Genomic DNA, 24,148 nt, shown 5'->3' with positions numbered 1-24,148 from the left:
CCATTTTGGTAATGGGTTCGGTAAGTTATCCGGCTAGATCTTGGTTAGGAGTCCTTTTTTAATCAACTTCTTGAGGACTAGGCTCAATGGCATGCCTACATCTATAACCTATCTTCTCTGTCGGTTCGCCCTTGCCCTTGGGGCGTTGTTCTCGATCACAAGGGAGCCTCTATGGTTGGTGCTACCTCATTCACTTCTATATTCTTATTTGGAAAGGTTTTTTTACCAACCCCAGTTCATTGATTGTTCAGAGTCACGCCTTGTTTAGGGTTTCCTTAAATTAATTCAGGAGGGTTCAAGGCGTCTTCAACTTGCTGGCCTGCTTCAAACAAGGCCTCAAAGGTAGTCAAGGGTTGAGCAAACAGATGAGTCTTGTAGAACATCTGGAGGTTCTTGATGATCATCTTAACCTGTTCCTTTTCTGTGGGCCAGTCCCACATCAGTGTAGCCTTGGACCTGAACCTCATCAAGTATTGGGTGAACCCTTCGTTAGTCTCGTTTTTGATAGTTTCCAGATCTCGACAGGTTAACTCCATCTCGGTGTTGTATGAATATTGGTTCTTAAAGGTTTTCACCATGTCATCCCAAGTGCAAGTATGAGAAGAGTCTAAGGACATGATCCATCTCAAAGCGGGCCCAGTCAGAGACATTTGGAATGCTTGGCCCATCTGTTGTTCAGAAAAGTTTCGAATTCTCATATGGCCGACGTATACCCTGAGATGGGCTCGTGGGTCTCCAGTTCCATCAACTTTCTCAGATTTCCACTTGAAATCCTCAAGTAATTGTGCTTCAAGGAAGAAGCAAAGTCCCTCTGAATCTACCATTTGGTCTTCCACCCCTTTCACATTCTTCATAGCATGTTCTAGTTTCTCGACCTTTTGCTTCAAGAGTTGGGTTTTAACCGAGTCAGCGGTAAGTTGTAGTCCAGAAGTAATGACCTCATCCTCTAAGGCCAAATTGAGGTTCTGTGAGGATCCTCCATGAATAAAACCACTCCAGTGGTTTGACTGGAGCCACTTCCGTGGTATGATTGATACTATTCCAGTGGTTTGACTGGAGCCATTGCGGTGGTATGACTGAAACCACTTCGGTGGTATGACTGAAGCCACTTCGATGGTATGACAGAACCCATTCTAGTGGTTTGTAACTAGAGCCATTTTGGTGGTACGACTGAGCCCATTCTAGTGGTACGTAACTGGAACCACTTCGGTGGTACGACTGAAGGTATACCCAACATTTGGGGAACTAAGGATAAGGACTGAATTGAAATGAGAAATGATAGAATGAATGAAACGTTACTTATTGACAAATGATTGAACGATTTATAGCAAACGAATGATTGGTTGAATATTATTCAAAATATAAACAGAAGCCACTTTGGTGGTATCAACAGAAGCTACTTTGGTGATATTGACTGAAAGTAAATCCAATTAAGGAATGCTTAGGCTAAGGACTAAAATGACAGAACGAATGAAATACTACTAACTGATGAATGATTGAATGATTTATAGTAATCAACTGATTGACTAATTATGATTCATGTTATGGACTGAAACCACTTTGGTGGTATTGATTGAAAGTAAGCCAAAGATAAGGAATACTAATGATAAGGACTGAAATGAAATGAGAAATGATAGAATGAATGAAACGCTACTTATTGACAAATGATTGAACGAATTATAGACAACAATTGATTGACTGATTATTATTCAAAGTATGAACTGAAGCCACTACGGTGGTATCGATAGAAGCCACTTTGGTGGTACTGAGAACTGAACCAAATGTAAGGAATGCTAAGGTTAAGGATAGAACTGAAATGATGAGTGACATAGAAGAGTGAAGGAACGAACGAATGAGATGGTCAATGATGGATTAAGGAAAGAATTATAGTTTGATGGACTACAATCATGCCAATGAACGAGATTGATATCTTGCATGATTAAGAAAGGTTGGCAAGATTGTATCTACAAAAGGATGAGAATAAATTAAATGAAATAAGACTCAATTGTAAATGAATGATTGATTGAAAATATTCGATTGATAAACTGTATTATGATTCAAATGATATGATATGAGAACATGTTTGCAAATAGTAATTGAATCCTTATGTTACTGTTATATTGTGAGCATGATTAGCAATGTTATTTTTTACTGGGCATTAGCTTATTCCTCGATTGATTAACTGTTACCGATGTGACTGAAGATGACAGGGTCAAAAGAGTTGCTTTTGATAGAGGGATTATAGACTGAAGCTTTATGTTATTTTTGGGCGTTATACCCAATATCTTTTGATATGACCTAAGGAATGTAAAGTTTTATTTTGAAGGAGGGTCTCGGACCCGACCGATTGTAATCATTTTAAAGTTCTGTTCCTCTCTTTGGAGAGTAAAGATATGAAGACTATAAAGCCATCAGTACCATGTTTTAAGTTTTAGATTGTTTGCCTTCCACTTATTTAATGGTTTAAGTTTTTATGCTCTTTGACTTAATCATATTTATAGAATGTATGTTTAGATCGAATGTTTTTATGTGCGGTTCTGACTGGATTCTGGTGTCATGGGCCCCACTTGGTCCTCAGATTGGAATCGTTACAAAATGTGTAAGGAGTGACCTATTTATAGTTCAAGGGGTCCCTAAACCATGCAAGGTATGGGTTCTCAACCTCCATTAAAAGAAATCTTCTTACCATAAGAAGAAGGCTTGATCTTGCTTAGGATGGAAGATAAATCACTTTGATCCATCCAAGGAAGGTTTCTGGAATCTTGTGAAAGTCTTTTGAGTTATAAAGGTGTCTAAGACAGTGCTAAGGTCGAAAGATTGGGAGTCAAATCGAATCTCGCATTGAAATTTGCCAAAACAACATTAGATGGAGTTCAAATGGCACCATTTCTTGAGAAACTGCATCAGCTGAGGTGCATCAAGTGCCGTTTTGATGGCATCAGGTGCTATTCTAGAGTAAGATGTACCTGGTCCATATGCAGTACTAGGGGGAAATGTAGCCGGCTCTAAGCCTATTCCAGCTAGGGTCTGGGTCTATGGGCTCAGTCTCAATCTACCTAAATGTGTCTAAACCGTTGGCCATTATTTTAAAAATCATTTTGGGTTCATTTTAACCATTTATACCATCATGGAAGTTGAGAACATTGCCTTGGGCAATCGGGACACTTTGAACTATAACGAGGGAACCGCTTACATATCTTTCTAGGGAGTGTGCCCCAATCTACATCAAGTAGACCGGGGCACACTCCTTAGAAAGATATGGTTGGTGGAATGAATCCAAATAGTCACCCCTTTGAGGAGTTATCAATTCAAGATGAAACATTGTCGTTTGTACCATGGTGATCAATTACCATAGAAAGGAGACTTGGGCACGATCCCTCGATCAATATTCTTCTGAAGACATTTGTTGGAGATGTTTTTGGTACTTTAGTATATATTATATTCGATTGACAGGACTAACTCATTCTTCTTTTTATTAACCTTCCCGATTTTGCCGACAGTATGAGATATATCAAGGCATCCTGTAGAGTTGGAGAATTTTCATCTTCCAAAAAAGCTAGATAAGGAATTGATTGCAAGCTTGTGGCGATCGAAACACTCGCAGAAGAATGGCGACGTTACTATAGAAGCTGAAGTAACTGCCGAATACTTGACTTGGATGGGAACCCAGAAGATAGTGGTCACCTATGATGAGGTATTTAAAGGAGGAGTTGAACAAGTTCTCTCATCATTAGGATTTTATTGCCAAGTGTAAGCTTCTTATATATATATTTTTTTCAATACTTTGCACTAAATTTGGATTTTTACTTTGGTGTTTTGGGATTACATTTTTTTGGTGATGCAACCGAACTTGAAAGTGACAGATTTGGCATCGTAATCTTGCAAAAACGGTAGGTGTAACATTCTGGAAATCTACAGATTTCGACAATGAAATGGGTCAACTTGACATCGAGGCTCTACTGAAGAAAGAGCTTCATTGTCGAGTCTAGGGCCTAAGTGTTGAGTAGACCTGGGTGTCTAACAATAGCCATGGCTGAAAGGTTCCATGTTAAAAAGATTATCTTCAACACTTTAATAGGTCCCCTCGCCCAATAGGGACTATCAATTGACAAACCTTTTTTGGCAAGTAGGTCCTGATGTAACTTCTTAACTAGTTTAGATAAACTCGAATCGGGAGAGAATAATTACAAGAGCGAAATCTCAATTTTGGGCAGATTCGCACTATTGAAGTAAAATGGGTATAACTTCCAGTATATAACTCGGTTCAAGGTGATTACAATTGCATATAAAAGCTAACAGATAGATCAAAACTTCTGTTCCTTAAGTTTTCTGAAATTATGAATAAAGGAAGGTGATATCACTACAAGAAATTGGTGCAACGGCGGCACTTTGGGTTGAGCTATTACGGCATTTTTTACAAATGTCGTCATATATGAAGATATATCGACATTTTCTTAAAAATGCCGTCATACATAAAGGTATAACGGCGTATAGATGCAAACGTCGTCATATATGAGTATATAGCGGCGTTTGTATACAATTGCCGTTAAACAAATTAGTTTCCGGCGTTTTCTTTAACAAGTGCCACCGTAGCTCACCGTTTAAGGATGATTTAATTTTCTTATTAACGGCATTTTCAAAGAAATGTCGTTGTATGTTACAATACAACGGCGTTTTTAAACAAACGCCGTATAAAATAATAGATTTCCAAACCCAAAACTGTTTTCACTTCCCCGCTTGCCTTCTCTTTCTCTAAAACCTTTTTGTTTCCCCGCTCTCTACATCTCTCTCTCAAAGTTTTCTAAAAAATCTTTTCAAACTCCGAGCAGCGCTCTTTTTCCTCTATCAGCGGCGGAGCAGCGTCAACTCTCTCACTATTCCGGACTTCTCTGCCGCTGCGATCTCCTCTTTGCCTCACGGCGACCGCACTTGCCGCTTGTGATCTCGTCTCTCTTGCTCCCGACAAATACAGTAGGTGGGAGTGAGATTTAGGGCAAATATAAAGTGGGAAAGAAGGTAAATCGAGCAGGTGGGAGAGAAAAGAAGAGAGAAAGAGGAAATGGAGAGAGAACGTGAGTGAGAGAGAAAGAAAAGGATAGAGAACGTGAGAGAGTAGAAAGAAAAGGAGTTTGAGGCTTTCTTCTTCAAGGTTTTTTGATTGGAATGATCGAGGTTTTGCTCGATTCAAACCAGATCTGGGAACCGACTCTGCGAAATGCTTAAGTCGTTGATTCAATAGAGATTCACTGCGGGATGCCCTTGGAGCTTCCGTTCACGAGTGTATGGTCGCGAATTATCTTTTAGTGAACATCCAACCTATTTTCCCTTGATTTTCTTCATTCTGAAGTAAGATTCTTCCTCAAATTACATTTTAGTTGATTAAATTCTTGGGCCTTCTGTCCTATTTGATTATGAGATTTAGTTGGAGAAAATTTTGGAAATTCATGTTTAGGTATTAGCTATGGGAGACGATTCATGTGTTTTTACCTAGTTCTCCATTTTCTTCTCATCTAATTGAATTTTTGTGGACAATGGAACTGAATTTGGTCGCATGGCAAATGCCGAGACCATCGAATGGCTATTCTGTTGAAGGAATTCGACTTGTTGATTCATAGTTACTTTTGTTGAATGTATAATCTCAAGTCTTCATTTCTCATGCAATTCCGAGTTCATTTTGACCAATATTTTCCGATTGATATGAGCAATATGATTCATGCTCTCTTTTCTTTTTTCCATTTTATTTCCATAATGAACCTCTGTAAATGATTGAACCGAGACCGACTGGTCATTCCTGAAGTAACAAAGGGCCTTTCTTGTGGTCCATCTACCTTGCCACTGTCGTATTCTTTTGGAAACCTCGACTATAAAACCTCATGGTAATATGCTTGAATCAAAGGGCTATAATCAGCCCTGGTTAAATTCCTAGATCATGGGGCTGAGGAGCTTGGCCAGCACAGAGAGAGAGACTGATATGCGTGTGTGGGTTGTGTAAGTCCGGGTGCATGTGTGTTGCTGCCCAAGTGGTTGCGAGAGTGTGTGTGTCTTTGGGTGTTTATGTGGCTGCCCATTAGGCTGTATGTATGAGTGTGTGAGTGTGTGTGTTTGTGGTGTTTGGGTGCTTGGTTGAGGTTCAAGTGGCCTCAGCCACGCTACTAACGAAAAGAAAAGTAAGAAAGTAGAGAAAAGAAGAGAAAAGAATGAAAATAATAAGGAGAAGAGGAGGCGATCCTATTACTTGTGTTTATGTTTGCATGTGTGTGCATGTGTGTTCTTGTGTGTATGTGTGTGGTTGCCATGTCCTAGTAAGTTGTGAGTGTGGTTGTGTGCATGTTTGGGATCTCAACCACTGGTATTGGAAAGAAAAGAAAAGAAAGGAAAAGAAGAAAGAGAGAAAAGAAAGGAAGAAGATGAACCATTAAGGTGAGATGCTGCATCTTACTTTGGAAAACCTCTTGTAAGAGCTAAAATATTAGTTTATTCTTAATAGTTTAACCCTTGAGATTTAATCTAGGAGGGTAATTTTTTATAATCCATGAACAGTGCTTGGGTTTTGGAATTGGTCATTCAACTTGTACATTGGGGAGTTCATAAAAATATTAGTTAATAAGTCAATTCTTGGAAATCTTTTCCATGTTGTGGAATTTGTTTAAATCAAAATCTCTATTATAGTGTAGTATGCATGTCCTTGAATTCATTTTTAGCCACTCTTTGAATATAATAATAATGTTGCATTCCACCCCTAGATATTTCGTTTTAGTCCGTGTCTTCTCTAGAATTTGTTACATGTCTTAGGCTCCACTTATTCCAATGGCAAATATTTTGTGGAATTGCTTGAAATGCAACACCAGTAGGACTCTACAAAGTAAAAAGATATACAAAATAATCTGCAATATTTCTTTCGACCTTATTAGTAGCAAAGTCCTATCAAATAGGAGACATGAATTAGAAAATGTCTGCAATAGAAAGATTTTTAGATACTTTAAGAGATTCTTCTTTAAGCTAGACAAATGCAGAACCTTCTTGAAATGCTTAGGCATCTTGAGCCACCAACTCTTCTTATCCTCCGCATTCAATGAGCACAACAGCCCAAGCAAATATCGGCAATGTTTCACATGCTAATCAAATTCAACTAAAGGAAACTCTGTACATCCTTAGTCCTCCCAAAAGGTTTAAACACAAACGCCAATATTGGCACAGGCTTTCAACCCTGGAATATTTATCATTCGTATGCGATCCCTTTCACCTGTATTCCTTGTATGTCGTGGTTACTGCTTTGAGGTAGAAAAATAGCATATCGGTATTCCCTGTATGTCGGGGTTTTGTTTTGAGGTAGAGAAATAGCATATCATGTTTCTTCTATGGCTTTCGAATGAAGAAAAATGTTTCGATTTTGGATGAGTTGAGAAAACCACAACCAACAAGTGATGGACTCTCAAAGGTCAATCCCTATTATTGTAGGCTAGGTTCTTTCAATGTTGAGAGCTTTGTAAGAAAGGTAAAGAAGTGAAAGACTTGAGTAGATACTAGAGGGGTTAAGGAGTTTATTTGTCTTGAAAATTAAGCATGCCATATAATGCGTGATCCACATTGAAACGGTGCTTTCCCGATCCTATAATGGGTGGTCATTTTTATCGTACGATTTATGTTCGGAACATTCCTTGTGATAAGTTAGACCATAAAATTAAAGACATATTTGGCAAGGTTTTAGTTTGATATTTTCTAGCATTCTTCTTGGAATGTGACATTAAACTTCATTATTATTGAGTGATATTTTGCGAGTACTCATCTTTTTCTCGTAGCAATTAAGTTTGGTGTAGAATGTTATACACTCATCTTGCTGTTCCTAGAGTGTTGTCCTACAACACATTTATTGACATTGGATGCTCCTATTGGTGGGTGTTATGCAACCTGATCGGATTGTGATAAGGAGTTCTCTGCTAATAGCTAAGCAATGGAAGGGTATCTGATGCCGATGTTATGATAGATTGATAGTTAATGGTTCTTAATGTTATATTACAAAGTATAAATTATTGAAAGGTAGAGTATGCACTTCAAATTTTAGAAGCAAGCAAATAAGCGATATGAAGAGAGAAGATGCTCTCAAAATTTATATGAGCTAATGTGTATATCTAATATTATATTCTACATACATGTATTCCTTTTCCATGTACAAAGTGAAATCCTAAGGCAATTCCCTAGAATAAAAAAAATGTGGGTGCTTATGGAAGACAAAGTGTGTTCTTGGTTGAGGATATTGAGGAGGGTGACTCTAGTATTGATCAAACTTCAATGATAGTGATGGGTCATCCCTCATTTAGAACGAGCATGACGTGAAGCTTTAGGATGGAAAGGAGAGGTATGCTAAAGCCAAGGTAGACAAGGACGATGCACTGAGGCAGCAGCGGCAAGGAAGAAAACTGAAAACCGCGGCAACGAAGGAAAGTAAGAATTGAGGCACTAAGGCAGCACCGCGGCAGGGAAGCATAGCTATCGCTTCTCAAAAATTCAGAGCTAATCCAAGGTAGGCGAGCGCAGTGCTAAGACGCTTGGAAGAAAACTTAACGGTTAAACAAAGGTAACCTCCACACCTTCTATGGATATTGCACTCTTCCGCATTCTGTTTTCAAATAATGTTTCTCTTGAGTAGTTGATCGAGTCCTACTTGAGTAGGATTACACTTTTAAGACCTAAAACCCCGATTCGGTACATGCTATTGTATGTTCTGTTGGTTCTAAATTAATAGTGTACACTGATCTCCTATTGGGTTTATAAATTTTGCGATCTTCTTTAATCTGAGTTTTAGTTGACTGATTTTCCCCTTTCCAAGTGTCACTATGAATCCTTTATATTACATTGCAACTTGTAAAAGAGTTGTCATCAGTGATCCTTGTGACCTATTTGGATGTTTAGGATCCCATCTTCTTCATCCACAACTAATTAACACTCTCTCATATATCTTGTCATTTTGTCAAGCAAGGAAGGGTTCCCATTGATTAACCATCATGAATGAAACTATTCCCCTTCTTTGGTTATAGAGGATTTCATATAACTCGTCCAATTAGTTTGGTTCTCTATTTGATTTTATCCCTATTATGTGGCTTCATATATTAATTAGTCTCTATTTGCTTGTATTTTATTTCATTGAGTTCTAAGAGCTAGATTCATCTTATGTTCTATTTGTTTCCGAAAACCAAAGTCAATTTGATTGGTTGATTAATTCATAATGTCATTTGTTTAAGTTCAACTTAGCACTGAAGTTTCATTGTTGGTGTTGATACCCACCATTCGAGACTTTCCTCTTTCTTTCTTTTTTTTTTTTCATGTTTTACATAGTGAACAATCAATGGGAAGCTTACTTGTTTTTTGTTTTGGGTAAGGGAATTTTACTTGATACTTTATAGGTTATGATAGTCTACATATGAAAATATTGAATTTCTTGGTTTGACTTGTGTCTTGGTAGGGAAAGACAGATTGACGGTTTGGTCGTTGAGGCAAAAAAGAGCCCTTCAAATGGCTCAAGTCAATGCCGATGATGTAGACTTTATCTCTGCAGTGCAGATCTACTCCGACGATCTTTTGGCGAGTGCTCTCGTACATCCACATGATTTAGGAATCTTGAAATGCTAAAGTTAAAGTAATCATTTTTGTAAGAAGAGGCAATTATAATCAGTCTGTGGCTACAAAACATGTTTTCATTGGATTATGAGTGAAGGGCTAAGTACTTTATAAGAGTAATATTTCATTATTAGTATAATGAAGTGTGATGCTAGGTGATAATGATCCAATTAAAACTCTATTTCTTGTTAGTTCATAAATTTCATTTTCTCTGTGTTATGCCATGCTTAGCTTAACATTGTGTTTCATTTATCATTCTTTGATATAGCTAAAGAGGAATAAGTTAGTTTATATAGTTGAGACCAAAGAGACATATTCATTTCTAACATATTCTTATACTTAGTTGACCATCCATACTTGTGATATTGTTTGTCTAATCATTAACAAGTATTTGTGTTGATCTCATACTACCTAATGTGCTTCATGTTTCGTACTGAGCATTCTTTGTAACTTACCATCTTATGACAGTTCTAGAGATATACCATCAATTATTAGATTAAAATCCCCTCAAGTGTGTTAAGGCATCGATTAGACCCGAGCATCTCAAACTAAGAATTCTTTTAGATGATTTGTGATGAATTTTGAATTTGTGCATTAAAGGACACGCTGTTTCACTATTGATTTGGATAATTACTTGCTCAAGTCCTTGTTTCGGTATTGCATATAAATGGGTCGATTTGAGTTTGATTTGGACTATTGATCGCTTAATCTTTGTTTCAGTCCATTGCTTTTTAAATGTATCGACTTTAACATGACTAGGATATATTTACTTAAGTCTCTTATTTCATCCCATCTCTGTGGATGTACTTCGAATCTGAAATGGGTCGGGTATTTGGTGAGGTATATCTTTGTTTTATATATGAATTTGGTTTGGATATAAAAATAGGTGACATGATGAATCTATTATCTTTGAAAAAGGTTAATGGATGGAATATAGTAATAATTTTTTAAAAAAATTCATTTCAGCGCGTTTTTGACAAACGCCGCTAAAGTATAAACTCGGTACCTATAGCGACACTTTTAAATGCCGTTGTACTAATTTTTTCCAGCGTTTATTGAAAAACGCCGCAAAAGAATAGAAATTCAATACCTATCACGACACTTAAAAACGCCGTTGTAGTACATTTTCCCGGCATTTATTACAAAACGCCGCGAAAAAGGTACATACACAGACACACTACAAAAACGTACCTTTGCCGACATTTCAGCGGCACAAATTAGAAACGCCGTTATATCCTATGGCGGCATTTTTTGACTTATAGCGGCGTTTAAAAACGCCGTCGTAGGCCCAATTTCTTGTAGTGTATAGGGTTATGAAGTGGAGGTCATTACACAAGTCCGAATCTGAGAAACTATAGAATGAGTTTCCAAACTTGGTGTGCAATATAAAAAATAAAAAGGAGATGATATGAGCTCGGATTTGGGTTGAAAATGATGATATGGATGTAACAAAAATATCAAAAAAAAATGAGAGGAAAATGTAGGGGATAGGTAGGGATGATAGTAACTCTAAGAAAGTACTCTTCTAGGTCCTTTGGTGGAGGTAAACTTACCAACTCTTCAAGGTTGATTGTGGCAACACTTCGAAGTCACCAGAAAATCTTTAATTCTTCAAGATTGAAGCTTAAACTCAGCTTGGTTTCAGGGGGAGGAACTCAACTTAGTTCACAAAGTACTTGAAGCAACAAGATAATATTTCATTCAAAAATAGAATGGCTTACAAGCTACATAGATATGCCTTTCATAGGCAAACAAAGAGAACCCTAAAAGTGACTACAGCATCTCAACCATTGATCTTAATGATGTATCAATGGTTGAGATTAAAGAATAAAAAACAAAACCCAAAGTATAACATAGGGGGTTGCACTTTGTATTAGATGCTTCTAGCTTTTGTAGTCTTCAAAGAAAACTCTCTTGGATTCATGGAACTTTATAGTCTTCAAGGAAGACTCTTGGAAGAAGTAGTTAAATGAGTTTGGACTAAGAGAATCTTTGGGAGAAGGGCTACCACATCATCTTTCCACTAGGATAGTTGAAATCATCACCAAGGAGGATGCCACATCATCTTCCACTATGAAGTTGTTCACATATCAAACCCTAGAATTTCTTACAATATCTCAGCCGTTGATTTCAATTGAGCTTTAATGGCTGAGATCAAACCTTCATATTGCACAATAAAAAAAATGCTAGTCATGGGCTTGCTTTGCATTATGGATCAAACCTAAATGTGAGGCCTTGAGCTGGATTTGAGCGTGAATACAGGCCGATCTCCCACAATTATTTGGTGGTCTTGGAACGGGCCTGCATCAGGTCCTCATAGTGTAGACTTCCTCTTATATTTTCAGGTGGAACTTTTGCCTCTATGGCTGATTCACTTCTAAACCGGGCCAGTTCCAAGTAGAACTGGGCTAGGCTGGTCTTGTCCCTGGTTGGTCTTGGAACGTTCGAACGCCCATATCTTAGGCTCCGTATGTCCGAATCGGGTGATTCAAAAACCATTCTTGTCGTTATTTTACATACTTTGACTTGGTATAGAAATTAGGAGCTATATTGGCTAGCATGGACTGCCTCCAATGTGGGTCTCACTCCATTAAATCTTCTCCCTTCAGGGATATATGAAATTTTTCTATACCAAATGTAGATTTAACAAAATATTCTGCCTATCAGACATGCCGACAAGTTTCCTGGAACAATAACATTTTTTTTTCATTTTTCCAGTTGTGTCAATGGTATTTTGGTCATTTGCTATGAACAATTTGTGAACAAATCTAGCCCATTTCAAATTCGATGATCCATTAATCCAACTTGAGGAGGATTCTAAATGGATAAATATTTTTTATTTTTACTGGAGATTAGGAATTGGGTGACCTTCCCAAACCACAAATAAAAGAACCCTCAACCTCGAGGGATACTCATCATTGTCAGAGTGGCCTTCAGGTGGTGATAAAATGAGGTGTCCACACCAATTCTATTTTGAACCACACTAGTTCTATTTTAAACTGGAACAGGTTTGACCTACCTAGGATTGTTTTCAAAACTTCGGATGCCTGTATCTTAGGCTCCACATGTTTGAATTAAATTATTCAAAAGCCATTTTTTCACGTAGTCTATATATTTTACTGGGTATAAAAATCAGGGACTGTACTAATCAACAAGAACTATCTCCAGTGTGGGTCTCATTTAACTGAAAAGGAATCTTCTCCCGAATAAGGGGACAAATGAACTCATTTCATACCAAACTTTAGTATCATCATGATTCACCCTCTCAGGGTATTTTAGCCATTTTGCTTGAACGATCATTGACACTGTCAAGAATGTAGGGGAAACTTTATCACAAAAAAAGAATGTAGGGGAAACCCCTAAATTCACGAATAGAACCTCCCTTGGTTCTAAAGATGTACTCATCACATTCAAGATACCCACCAGGGGTGACAATATGAGGTATACAAGTGCTTGACTCTTTCATCAAGGGCTTCCGCCTAAGGAGTTTATAGATCATGTCGGTTATATAAGCTTTACATAATGTATTTTGGGGGGAATAGAACGCTACCTAGTCGTGCGCCTTGCATGGCGACCACGCTCAAAGACAGACCCACCTTAAGGCTCCTGGAAAATCCACATTAACATGGGGGCAAGGCGGTCATTTCCAGGTGCCCCAAGGCGGTTCTATGTCTAGGCGTGGTAGCCACGCTAAGCACAGGACAAGATAGGGTTATTTTCTCCTACATTATATGCCTAATGTCTTAATAAAGAGATTGCAATGTACGACTGACTATTCAAAAATACAATTTTGTCATTCTTTTGTTGTGTACATACAAGATTTGAATAACAAATGCCTATAAAGTTATCTTTATAATTGACTTTGGAATTGATTCTGTATAGTTAAAACTCACCACATAAAGAGTTCATCTAAAACGAGGGAGTTACAGTAAAAGTAAAGAGAGTGTCCATAATTGTATACATATACCGCCATGACTCATGAGGTATGACTCTTCATTTTGAACAAAATGTAAACCATAAGAAATGAATCTTGATGTTTTGTATAGTATACATACAATTTAACATCATAATTGCAACTCAATAGATCTTCTTGGCATGTGCCAATATGGGTCAAGTGGGAGAATGTAAGCTTATGTAGCCCATTTGCCACACCAATACATTTACCTCCCCGGATGTAACGGTTATAATATGAAGCTATTGAGTTTAAACACCCCATAGCCGTTGGGAGTGGGAGATTTGTAAACCTTTCCTCCCCCCTCCCTCTCTATTCCTTAATGGTGGAAATGGGGGTGTATATTACAAGGGTCCTGTCTGGTCTCTGATCTTCACACTCATCCATTAACCAGTGTGATTATCTAATAAACAGAGAGACCAGACCCATCTTGTATGGTGAGGTTTTTCAGAGACCGAAATTGGAGACAGAAGGCGAGAAGCAACTGTGATTGTTGAGCAGATCCAATGGCAGGGATGCTAGTTCCTCAGGGAGATAATCTTCTTCCCCTGTTTTTCCAATTTCAATCTCATCATTAAAACTATAGAAACCCTGCTCAAATACAATAAGATTTCAAAAGAAAAGTCCCGTACTACCTGTAATGGTCAATGGTTGAGAATTCCATCACTTCATTAACATAATTTCACATTCAACATGTTACCAACACGGCCTCTTTAGAAGATCTCTCGCACAATGTATGTCGTAATAAAGTTGAGTAAATGTCTGGCCAAAAATCTTGAGCTCAATTTGGCTGGCACTTTCACTCTGCCATCAAACACCCAAAGAAATCACTTGCAAGCTTGGAGGGCGAGAGGCTGGTTTTCACTGGGGATCATGGTTAAGTAGTATAAACGGCTCAAGCAAAATCCACCGGGACCTTTATCTGCTGCTGTAACTGGCACGCTGCTGTGCCCATCGTGCGGCGCAGCAGCGGCCATGTGTGTGCAGTGGGGCCTGCTGTGCACACATGATCACTGCTGCGCCGCACGATACGCACTGCAGCGCTCCAATTATAGCAGCGGATAAAAATTCAAATCCACCGATGCTTATTGTCAAGCAAGATCTATCTTCTTGTATGTCATTGACCATCCAAGATGAACTGAATATATAGATAGGTTCATCTCTATCTCTTTCCACTTCCCTTGGATCTCTTGCTGAAGAATTCAATTAAGCAGCAGCCATCAACAAGCTGTTGTTCATGCTTACCTAAGCTCTGCTCTCACCTGCCTGCCTCACATAAGCTGGCCAGGTTATGAGCTGAAGTCCAAGCCAGGACTGATATGCAGCCCTGTGAACTACTTACCAGTAGAAGTTGCTTCTGAGCTTAGAAATTCATTTTCCTCCTCTTCAACTAATAAATGGTTTTTTCTTTTTCCCTTCAAACACCAAAAATTTAAGTTTTTTCCCCTCTTTTTAACAAAAGTTTTCAATGAATCACATTCCTCCTTCCTATATGTCAATCTTCATTTCTACCCCACTTTTTATTTTCTATAGAGGAATGAATAGATCATAACTTCAGGAGACCCCTTTCCCTCCCAAAAAACAAAAAATTCATATACAGGCATACTTGGTGGTATTACAACTACAACAGGTCTCTCAAAATATTTGTCAAAATCTTTCTAACAAAAATATTTACCAAATCCCAAATACTCCAGTATGCTTTTCCCAGCCTATCATTGCTTGCTAATGGGAATCTAACATATCATCCTCTATATAAGCTTAGGGTAAGAGATCGCTGTCTGGTCGTGCAGTACCTGCACCAGTGTGTGGGAGGGGAGGGGCAATAAGAGCGCATGCAGGAGCTTTGACTGAATGAGATTTTTTAGTTCACTGGGGCCTCAGCGGTAATTTCGTGCTATCCTGTGTCTGGGCCCAGGATTCACGTGACCAATTAGCACTCTTTTTCCCATAAGGTTTATTAGGCCACCCTATTCTAGTTTATAAATAACAGACCTGAAAACCCTTCTTTTAACCTCAAACGTTAAAAGACAGAATAATTGCAACTGCAATAGCAGGGGCACTCCTCTTTCTCAACCCTTGTTCTAAACACAAGTTCTGCTTGCAACAGCAACCTAATCAATTGACACATTAGATATATCCTCAATAGGAGCCTAGGGGGAGAAAATATAGAAGTCTGATTTCTTCTTGGTCATTAAGAATAGTTGAAAGGGAAAAGAAGAAAATAAGGGAGAAGGGCTTACCTCACTTTCATGAAAATAGCACCCAAAAAAATAAAATAAAATAAAAATCCAGCGTTTCTCCCTTCCAGATCCTCTGTTCTGCAAGAAGCACAGCTCAGAGACATTTCAGATAAACTTGGTTCATAGAAACACTAAACCAGCGTTTCTCCCTTCCAGATCCTCTGTTCTATAGAGATATCTACCTACAGTGACATCAGGCTGCTGCTAGACCATGAGATAAAATCTAATAACTTAACATAAATAAATGCCAATCAAGATTAAAGATTAAGGGCTTGCATCTTGAATCTTGTAAGAGCCAAGCCACAAATATGGAATACTTTACTAGAATTTGAACCCAGAAGATACAAAGATTAAAGATTCTAAAACAGCATAGGCAAGTAGATAGAAATTGCATCTTCATCCCAAATTCTTTGGAATTTGGGACCCCCATGTCTCTTATGTTCACACATACACAGGTTCATTGAGCTGACTTATTTGGACAAGTTGAATTGTTAACCCAGGTTAACTACAAAAGTCCAAAAGGAATTACATTGACTAGAGCAGCTAGCCATGTAATAAGGAGAGTTTTCTGAAACAACCATTTGTGGGATGTTTGATATAGAGAGTTTAGAAAACCTGTAAAAAGATCACTATAAGCTTTGAATTGTCTCAAATAAGTGAATACAACCTTGTATTGAAAGGAAAATTTTCCAGAAAAAAGATGTACTCACATGAATTGACAGTCCAACTCATGAGATCAGCTACCCTGTTTGCTCAGACACACCGATGAATGCACCATTCCACTTACTCTTTTACAACATTAAGCTAATCTAATAGATATACATTAACCCAAGAAACCAAGGAATAACACCAACAGAGACTAAGACTCATTTTCTACCTGCTTGCAGATTCATAGACCACAGCAGCGAAGCTGCCACGTGAAATTTGGGCTAACCTTTCATCAAAGATGCAAACAGCTCATACAGTTAAAAGAGTTTATACCAATACCAAAACATTTGACAATATTCTAACATCAAAGAGGCCAATGGATTAAAATTTTAGTACATATTATATGCCCCATAAAATAAGAAGGGGAAAATCAAGATGGAATGAAACCAAATTACATTGGTCAAAAAAGTAATATGATAACTTACCTAAAAAAGCCAACAAAATATAAATTGAAACTAAAAATTACAGTATACACCCCCGCAAGAGATTCAATCCACCCATAGGAGAAAGCGAAAAGATAGAATCTTATTTTAAAAGCTTTGTTCTATTATAAATTAGTTTATCCGTCTCCTTTTGCGCGCTTGATGAACTCCTCCATCTACATCTAATGAACCAGCCACACTATTTCTTCTCCGCCTTCTAGGGGCATGGGAAGAACCCACACTATTTGGCTCTGCAGGAGCATCAACGGGAAGTCCAGCATCATCCTGTATAACAGCCATTGTGCTTGAAGCAGAAGCTTGATCTGCAGCTACAACTGCCTCTCGAGGGCCCTGAACATTCACAACATTGGTAACCCGAGGGCTTGCTGATGTTGAAGCCCCAGAATGGTTACCACTGTTCCCCATTCTCACACTAGAAACATCAGCAGCTATGGCAGCCAATCTATCAGTTGAAGTTGAAGTTGAACTAAAGAAAGCATGTTGAGGCCAAAAGCTAATCCCGTGTCGTGAAAGACCAGGTGAAGAACTCAAGGGGCCCCCTCCATGAAACGGATTGGGAGGTGAGATACCAACACGTGCATGGTCTGAATCCAACTCAGTAGCATTTCGGGATGGTCCACTTCCCCAAAAGTTTAATACGCTTTGTAAGCTCTCTGCCCTTTGTGAGTCCGTCCTTTGTAGTCGCTGAACTTCCATCAACCTAGTTATGGTTCGACGGTTAGCTGCATCGAAAACTCCATGAAGAACTGGCTCGCCCTGCCTATCAACTCTGTTTTCATTTTGTGGTTCTTCACCCTGTATAACTCTCCGCGATCCACGTTCTTCCACAGATCTCCTTAAATGAGGTCTCCGTATCCTCTGCCTCAAACTCTCAAACCTTTGTCCACGAGGTCTGGGAGGTACCTTCAAACCTGAATCCCCATCTTCCTGCCCCTTCTTGTCAGACTCCTTCTCAGAACTCCCCCGACCATAAATAGGAATTAGTTTTGACTCATTCACCTCCCCTTTGCATACAGGACATTCTTTGTGATCACAGTGCAGATGCAACCATTGGTATATACATGGCCAACAAAATAAATGACCACAAGAAGTAACCACCGGCTCCTTAGCTACATCCAAACAGATATTGCAGTCAAAATTAGCACCAACACTACCCTGCTCCTTTTCCTCTTCCAAATCCTCAGCAGCATGACCTTCCAAAGTTGTTTTTTGTGCCCCACAGTGAGCTTCAGGAGATCTTTCAACCGGTGTTTCATCATCAAAGGGATGACTTCCAGAGGAAAAAGCACCCAAATCAGGACCAAACCTGTATGGAATTGATGACCTGAACCTCCGGAGCCGCCATCGCCGAGTTGATTCAATCAATCTACGGAAACGAACCTGTGGACATTGAAGAAGCTCCCGACGAAAAGCTTCCCTGGTTTGTGTGGCTGCTTGATATGCTACGAACCCCATCCCCTCATGTAATGCATCACTGTGGACTTCAGTAGTTGGGATATTAGGGATGTATGGGGGATCATTATCTTGAATCAATGGTTCATCGGGCTCACGAGGGGGTGAGAACGAAGCTGGAACAAAAGAAGGTGAGTATGGGACATATTCAATATGGTTGCTATCCTCATGATCCAGGGTTTCACCATCATGCTCAAGGTTTGAGGCCGGCACATAGATAGGAGAGTAAGGTGCATGATCAATTGGATCGATTACATCATCACTTTGAGGTTCTAGCCCAGCTTCTACAATTGGGGAAACAGGAATATATGATGGAGAGTTATATGATGGAGAGTAAGGATTATACTCAAGATGGGACCTTCCTTCATGAACAAGTGGTTCATCACTAGGATCGATTGACAGTGTAACAGTTGGATAAGGTGGTTGTGGGGAGTAATCAGAATACTCAAAAGGTGAATTCTCATTAGGGTCAAGGGGTTCAACAGTCTGAGGGTTTGGGGAGTACGAAGCATGAGATGGTGAGTATGGAGCATGCGAATCAGAGGCATCTGCGTAACCAGACATCTCAGTTGAGCCTTGAATTTCGCCTTCACCAGGGATGGGTAAGGATCCCAGTGCAAGATCAGAACCAAGATCCGATTCTGCTCGCCGGGGTGAACGAGGTAGACCCAGATACAAATTCAGATCCATCCTCCTATTTTGATCTTCGTTTCCGTCATAGGCCATTACATAACCAAACTCAAAAACCCTCAACACCCAAATCTTCCCTTCGTTTGTTCCTTCAGTCCCTAATTTCAAAAACCCCTAATTTCAATTAGAACAGAACAAAAAACAGAACCAAAAAGAAGCACAGAACCCTAAAATTCATCACCATTCAAAACAAGGTACAAAACCCTAGTTCATTCTAGCTTCGGATATGGAAAATTCACCGGGTTTTCAAGAACCCAAAAGCTCAAACACGCAATTAAACATCATCAACAAGAAGGGTAGGATTTGTGTTCTTTGAATATGGGGGTAAACAAGAGGGTTTGTTGCTTTCTTTTTTCAGGAAAGCAAATAAAACCCTAAAAATCAAAACCCAAATCCATTACCCCAATAAGGGGTTCGTACCTGGGGAGTAAAGCAGAAGCGATAAACCATGGCGAAAGCATCGGGTACTGACGGACGCCCTCTGGTTCGGTTCCCCTCAGCTTTGTTTGAAGAAGGGACTAAAGATTTACGAATTCCTCGCTCCCCATAACGACTGGTTACACGAACAACGCCACTGAAAAAAAGGTATAAATACACCCTTTTCATTTTCCCCCCATGACTTTAACATATTTATCGTAGAAGTCTTCCAAGCAAGCCAGGCAAAGTAGCTATATGTACCACGGGAAGGGTGTTGTGGCAATTTAAACCATTGGATATAAAAAAATAAAAAATGGTCTACGACCATATGTAAAATTTTGAAGTCAAATTCAATCAAATACTACCATGTACCATGTATTTCATTAAGAAAAAAACACATATTCCATGTATGTTAAATGTTAATGCATCCCTATATTGGTCAAAAGTACCTTGTATTAGGGTAGAATGGAGTTTTCTTTTGGCACTTTTTCGATTCTTGGGGTTTGAGCCACATTGGAATCACCTGTTGTCTGCTCTCTTGCATTGTTCCTTTTCTATTAAACTCCATGGTAGCGCCTTTGATTTCTTTGAACCAACGCGTGGACTGCGACAGGGATGCCCGCTTAGCCCCTACCTTTTTATTCTAACCATGGAATGCCTATCACGCTTACTGTATACTTATAGAGACCTAAATCTATTCAAAGGCATCAAAATATCTAGGGGTGGGCCTGAAATCACTCATCTGTTCTTCGCTGATGACACCATGCTTTTCTGTCGGGCAACTCCATTTGACGTTCATACTATTAAAGCTGTGTTAAATCTCTTTGAATCCCTGTCTGGCCAGCAACTCAACTTAAATAAGAGCAGTGTCATGTTTAGCAAAAACACACACCCTAATCTCAGGAAGAAGATTTGTAAGGCTCTTGATATAAAGGAAATGGGACTGGATTCTAAATACTTGGGCACCTCATTGTTTCCGGCCCGCTCTAAGACAATTGCTCTATCCCCCATTATCACTAGAATCCACAATAAGTTATCCACCTGGAAAGGGAAGTTTCTCTCCCAAGCTGGACGGTTAACTCTTATCAATTCAGTGCTCCACTCCATTCCAACCTATCACATGTCATGTTTCCTCTTCCCCAAATCTGTTTGCACCAAGTTGGATTCTTTCAGTTCAAAATTTTTCCATTCTGGGGTTTCTATTGGTAAAACCTTGTCACTCATCTCTTGGAATTTGATTTGTAAACCAAAGGAATCGAGTGGACTTGGGATCCGAACTCGTTGGAAGCATAACCAGGCTTTGATTCTTAAGTTGGGATGGCGTCTCCTCACTGAACCACAGTCCTTATGGGCTCGTCTGCTTAAAGGTAAATATTTTGCTAAGGTTTCCCTCCTCAATCCTTTGACACCACTTAAACGTGGTTCTTGGACTTGGAACAGCATATGTTCGGTTGTTCCAATCTTACGAGGGTGTGTACGATGGAGGGTTGGTACCGGTTCCTCAATTAACCTCTGGGAGGAACCCTAGATCCCAATTGGGAACATTAATTCTCAACGATTCACCTCTCTAAACCAATTGATGCTTGTAAACCCATCATTTGGTACAGTGCATGAACTCCTAATTAATAGGGAATGGAATAGACCTTTAATTGCATCTATTTTTCCACCATCTATATGTGCTTCCATTCTCTCCATTAAACTTTCGGTTAACCCATTTAGGGATCATTTGTTCTCTCCCCTCACAAAATCGGGCTCCTTGACCACCAAAAAAATGGCTGCTATGCTAGCATCCCAATCACACCACACCACACCTAGCTTACCCAAAAAATTTTGGACGAAACTATGGGGGCTAAAGATTCCACCCAAATTCACTCTATTTGCTTGGCGGGTGATTCACGATGGGATCCCTACTCTGTCCAAATTAGCTTGGAATGATAAACTGCCCAATTGGTGTCCATTCTGCTCTTCTGAATCTAAAACATTGTGGCATCTTTTCTTTTCATGTGCCATTACCAAACTAATTTGGGCTGCGGGGCCTCTTGGCTTCCGAACTGAGGGTTTCACTGGTTCTACCACAACTAATGCTATACAAAGTTTTTTCAATAACTGTATTGAGTCTTGGCCTACTGACTCACATATTCTGAGCATCATCTGCATTACCCTGTATTTTGTGTGGATCCATAGGAATCAAATTCAATTCTCTAAACAACCTCTAAACCCACAACAGGTTCTGCAAAATATATTGCGTTGGACCTATGAGTTGGTTCTTTATCCCTCCCCCCTCCAACAATCCCATTCCTACTCTCCTAATTCGCCACAGGATTCTTCCATCAGTTTCTCACAATCCGATTATCTACAATTGGGTTTGAAGGAGACATGTATTATCATTTCCGATGGCAACTTTTGTTAGTCAATTTCATATGGGGGATGGGGTTTCTTAATATGTTATAACAACACCTTCTTGGCTTCTGCTATGAATTGTGGTAATGTAGGGTCAGCACAGGAGGCGGAGCTGCGAGGACTCCAAGCAGGGCTCCAAAGGTCACTTTGACTAGACTGTAAAGAAGTAGTTGAATGGACGGATTCACAGGAGATGAAAGATTGGCTGGAGCATTCGACTACATGTGAATGGCCATATCATCTTTTTACTTTGTTGTTTGATATCTCCCACCTTATTTCATCCCTCCATTCTGTAAGTATTATTAAACAACATAGATCTTTCATCACACCGGTAGATAGACTAGCCAGACATGCACGTATTACTAAGTCCTCATCAGACGATATAGCTGAGACTGTAAGTATTATGTTTACTTAAGTTAGTAAAGTTTTTGTTTTTCCACCAAAAAAAAAAAAAAAAGTCCCTTGTATTACATATATATATGCGGGAAAAAGAACATTGCCTGGTCACATGGTCCCTGCGCTCACACACAAGCTCGTATGAAATTACTACCCTGTCCCTTGTGAAGCCAAAAATCACATCCATGTTGCTGCCCCTACATATGCTCTCATTGGTCCCCGCGCTAGTGCAGGAGCTATGCGACAAGGGAGTGATCTCTTGCCCATATATTTTCTATAGTGGGGAATATTTTATGTAGCCTCTAAGAGATGAAAGTGAAGTATAATATTTAGAAGCCCCCCAAGAAACAAGGACTCCTTGAGTCCTTGATGAGGGTGACTTATTGTCCATTTGAAATAGAGTGGGCAAATACATTTTTCAGATCTATTTATATAAAGGAAAGAACATGACTCAAAACTTCCCTATAGAAGCTTTATATCCTTGATAATGGTAGAGACTTCAGTCAACAGATGGAAGACTTCATCAACCAAGCATCAAACCAAAACCTGACATCAGGTCAAGCACGGATAGTGTCCTTGTACAAGTACAATCCAAGGCCCTTCAGTGCCACTCACAGGAGGAGTGGATTCCATGTGGGTGGCCTTGGACGGTACTTGTACAAGGACATGATCCAGCCTCAGGTCTTCAATCCTAGTCTAAATGTTAGTGCCTCACCGACAATCGTCGAACTTAGGTACAAATGATCTGTAGGACCCAACGGACCCAAAAAAGTCTTCAGTGTCACTAAGAATAAGCAACCCTGTTAACTGTATATTCTGAGAATATTGTGTATAATATTTCTTTTCCTGTATACCTCTCTTACCATGTATCTCTCTTTTTTAGCATATCTCTTACCATGTATCTCTTATTACCTTGTATGGGTATCATCTCGTTGTATTTTTAACCTTACTGTGAATATACAAAGTATGCTTTTTCACCGGAATTTTCATGATATCACAGCATGTATGTTCAATCCGACTCTATTGTCCCTCCCCTTCTTTGTTCCTATTGCAGCTTCAACCATAAACAGCCTATGTGAGCTCTCACATGATTTGCCTGCCTCAACCAAAATCAACTTGTGTCAGCTCTCACCTGATCGCCATCCTCAACCAGTGGTCGTATTCCTTCGTGTGCAAGTTCTATCTCTGTGCACAAGTTCCTGACAGCACCGACCAGTCTCTGATAGCTCGGCCATATCCAGCCCTTGTAAGTCCGCCCCTGTGCATTGTCACCATCTCACACCTGCAACCCCAACCATCTACCTGACTACTCACGATTTACTTGGTTATATATGTTACACTCTCGTTCTAAAGTATTGTTTGTTTATCAACAATTTGTCACCATGGTCCACACTTAGTACGTTCTCAAAAAGAATAAAAGAAATTTTGGTCGGATTTAGGGGGAATATATCTCCATTGACTTTTGAGCCTCACTTCAGAGTCAAGGTACATTACCCCAAATTTCTTGTATTCATACTTCCCAACAAAATGGTGTCACTAAGCGATAAACATAGACATATTATTGAAACCACTCGTGCATTGATCTTGTCATCTACTATTCCCAAAATTTTTAGGGAGAGGCTACTCTTACATCAGTCTGTGTTATTAACTGAATTCCTTCCTCTGTTATTAATGGATTATGTCCTTTTGGACAGTTGTTTGGAGTTAGTCCCGACTACTCTGAACTTCATCTTTTTTGGTGCACCTGTTTCAGCCTTCTCCTGAGACATGAACGTGACAAACTCTCTACTCGTTCCGCTCCCTATGTTTTTCTTGACTATGGCATTGAGCATAAG

At 39.3% G+C, this 24,148-nt stretch overlaps 1 protein-coding gene across 1 annotated transcript; it reads right to left on the bottom strand.

Moving 5' to 3' along the window:
- Positions 1–16,893: 16,893 nt before the first annotated feature.
- LOC122646047 lies at positions 16,894–19,657 on the bottom strand. Its single transcript, XM_043839503.1, has one exon. It carries the CDS (start codon positions 19,134–19,136, stop codon positions 17,070–17,072), a length of 2,067 nt encoding a protein of 688 aa, XP_043695438.1. The 5' UTR covers positions 19,137–19,657; the 3' UTR covers positions 16,894–17,069.
- Positions 19,658–24,148: the final 4,491 nt, after the last annotated feature.

This window comes from Telopea speciosissima, chromosome 11 (genome assembly GCF_018873765.1).
Source record: "Telopea speciosissima isolate NSW1024214 ecotype Mountain lineage chromosome 11, Tspe_v1, whole genome shotgun sequence".
NCBI classification, from domain to species: domain Eukaryota; kingdom Viridiplantae; phylum Streptophyta; class Magnoliopsida; order Proteales; family Proteaceae; genus Telopea; species Telopea speciosissima.
Note: the sequence above shows the minus strand (reverse complement) of the source record. Positions and strands in the feature narration are given on the sequence as shown.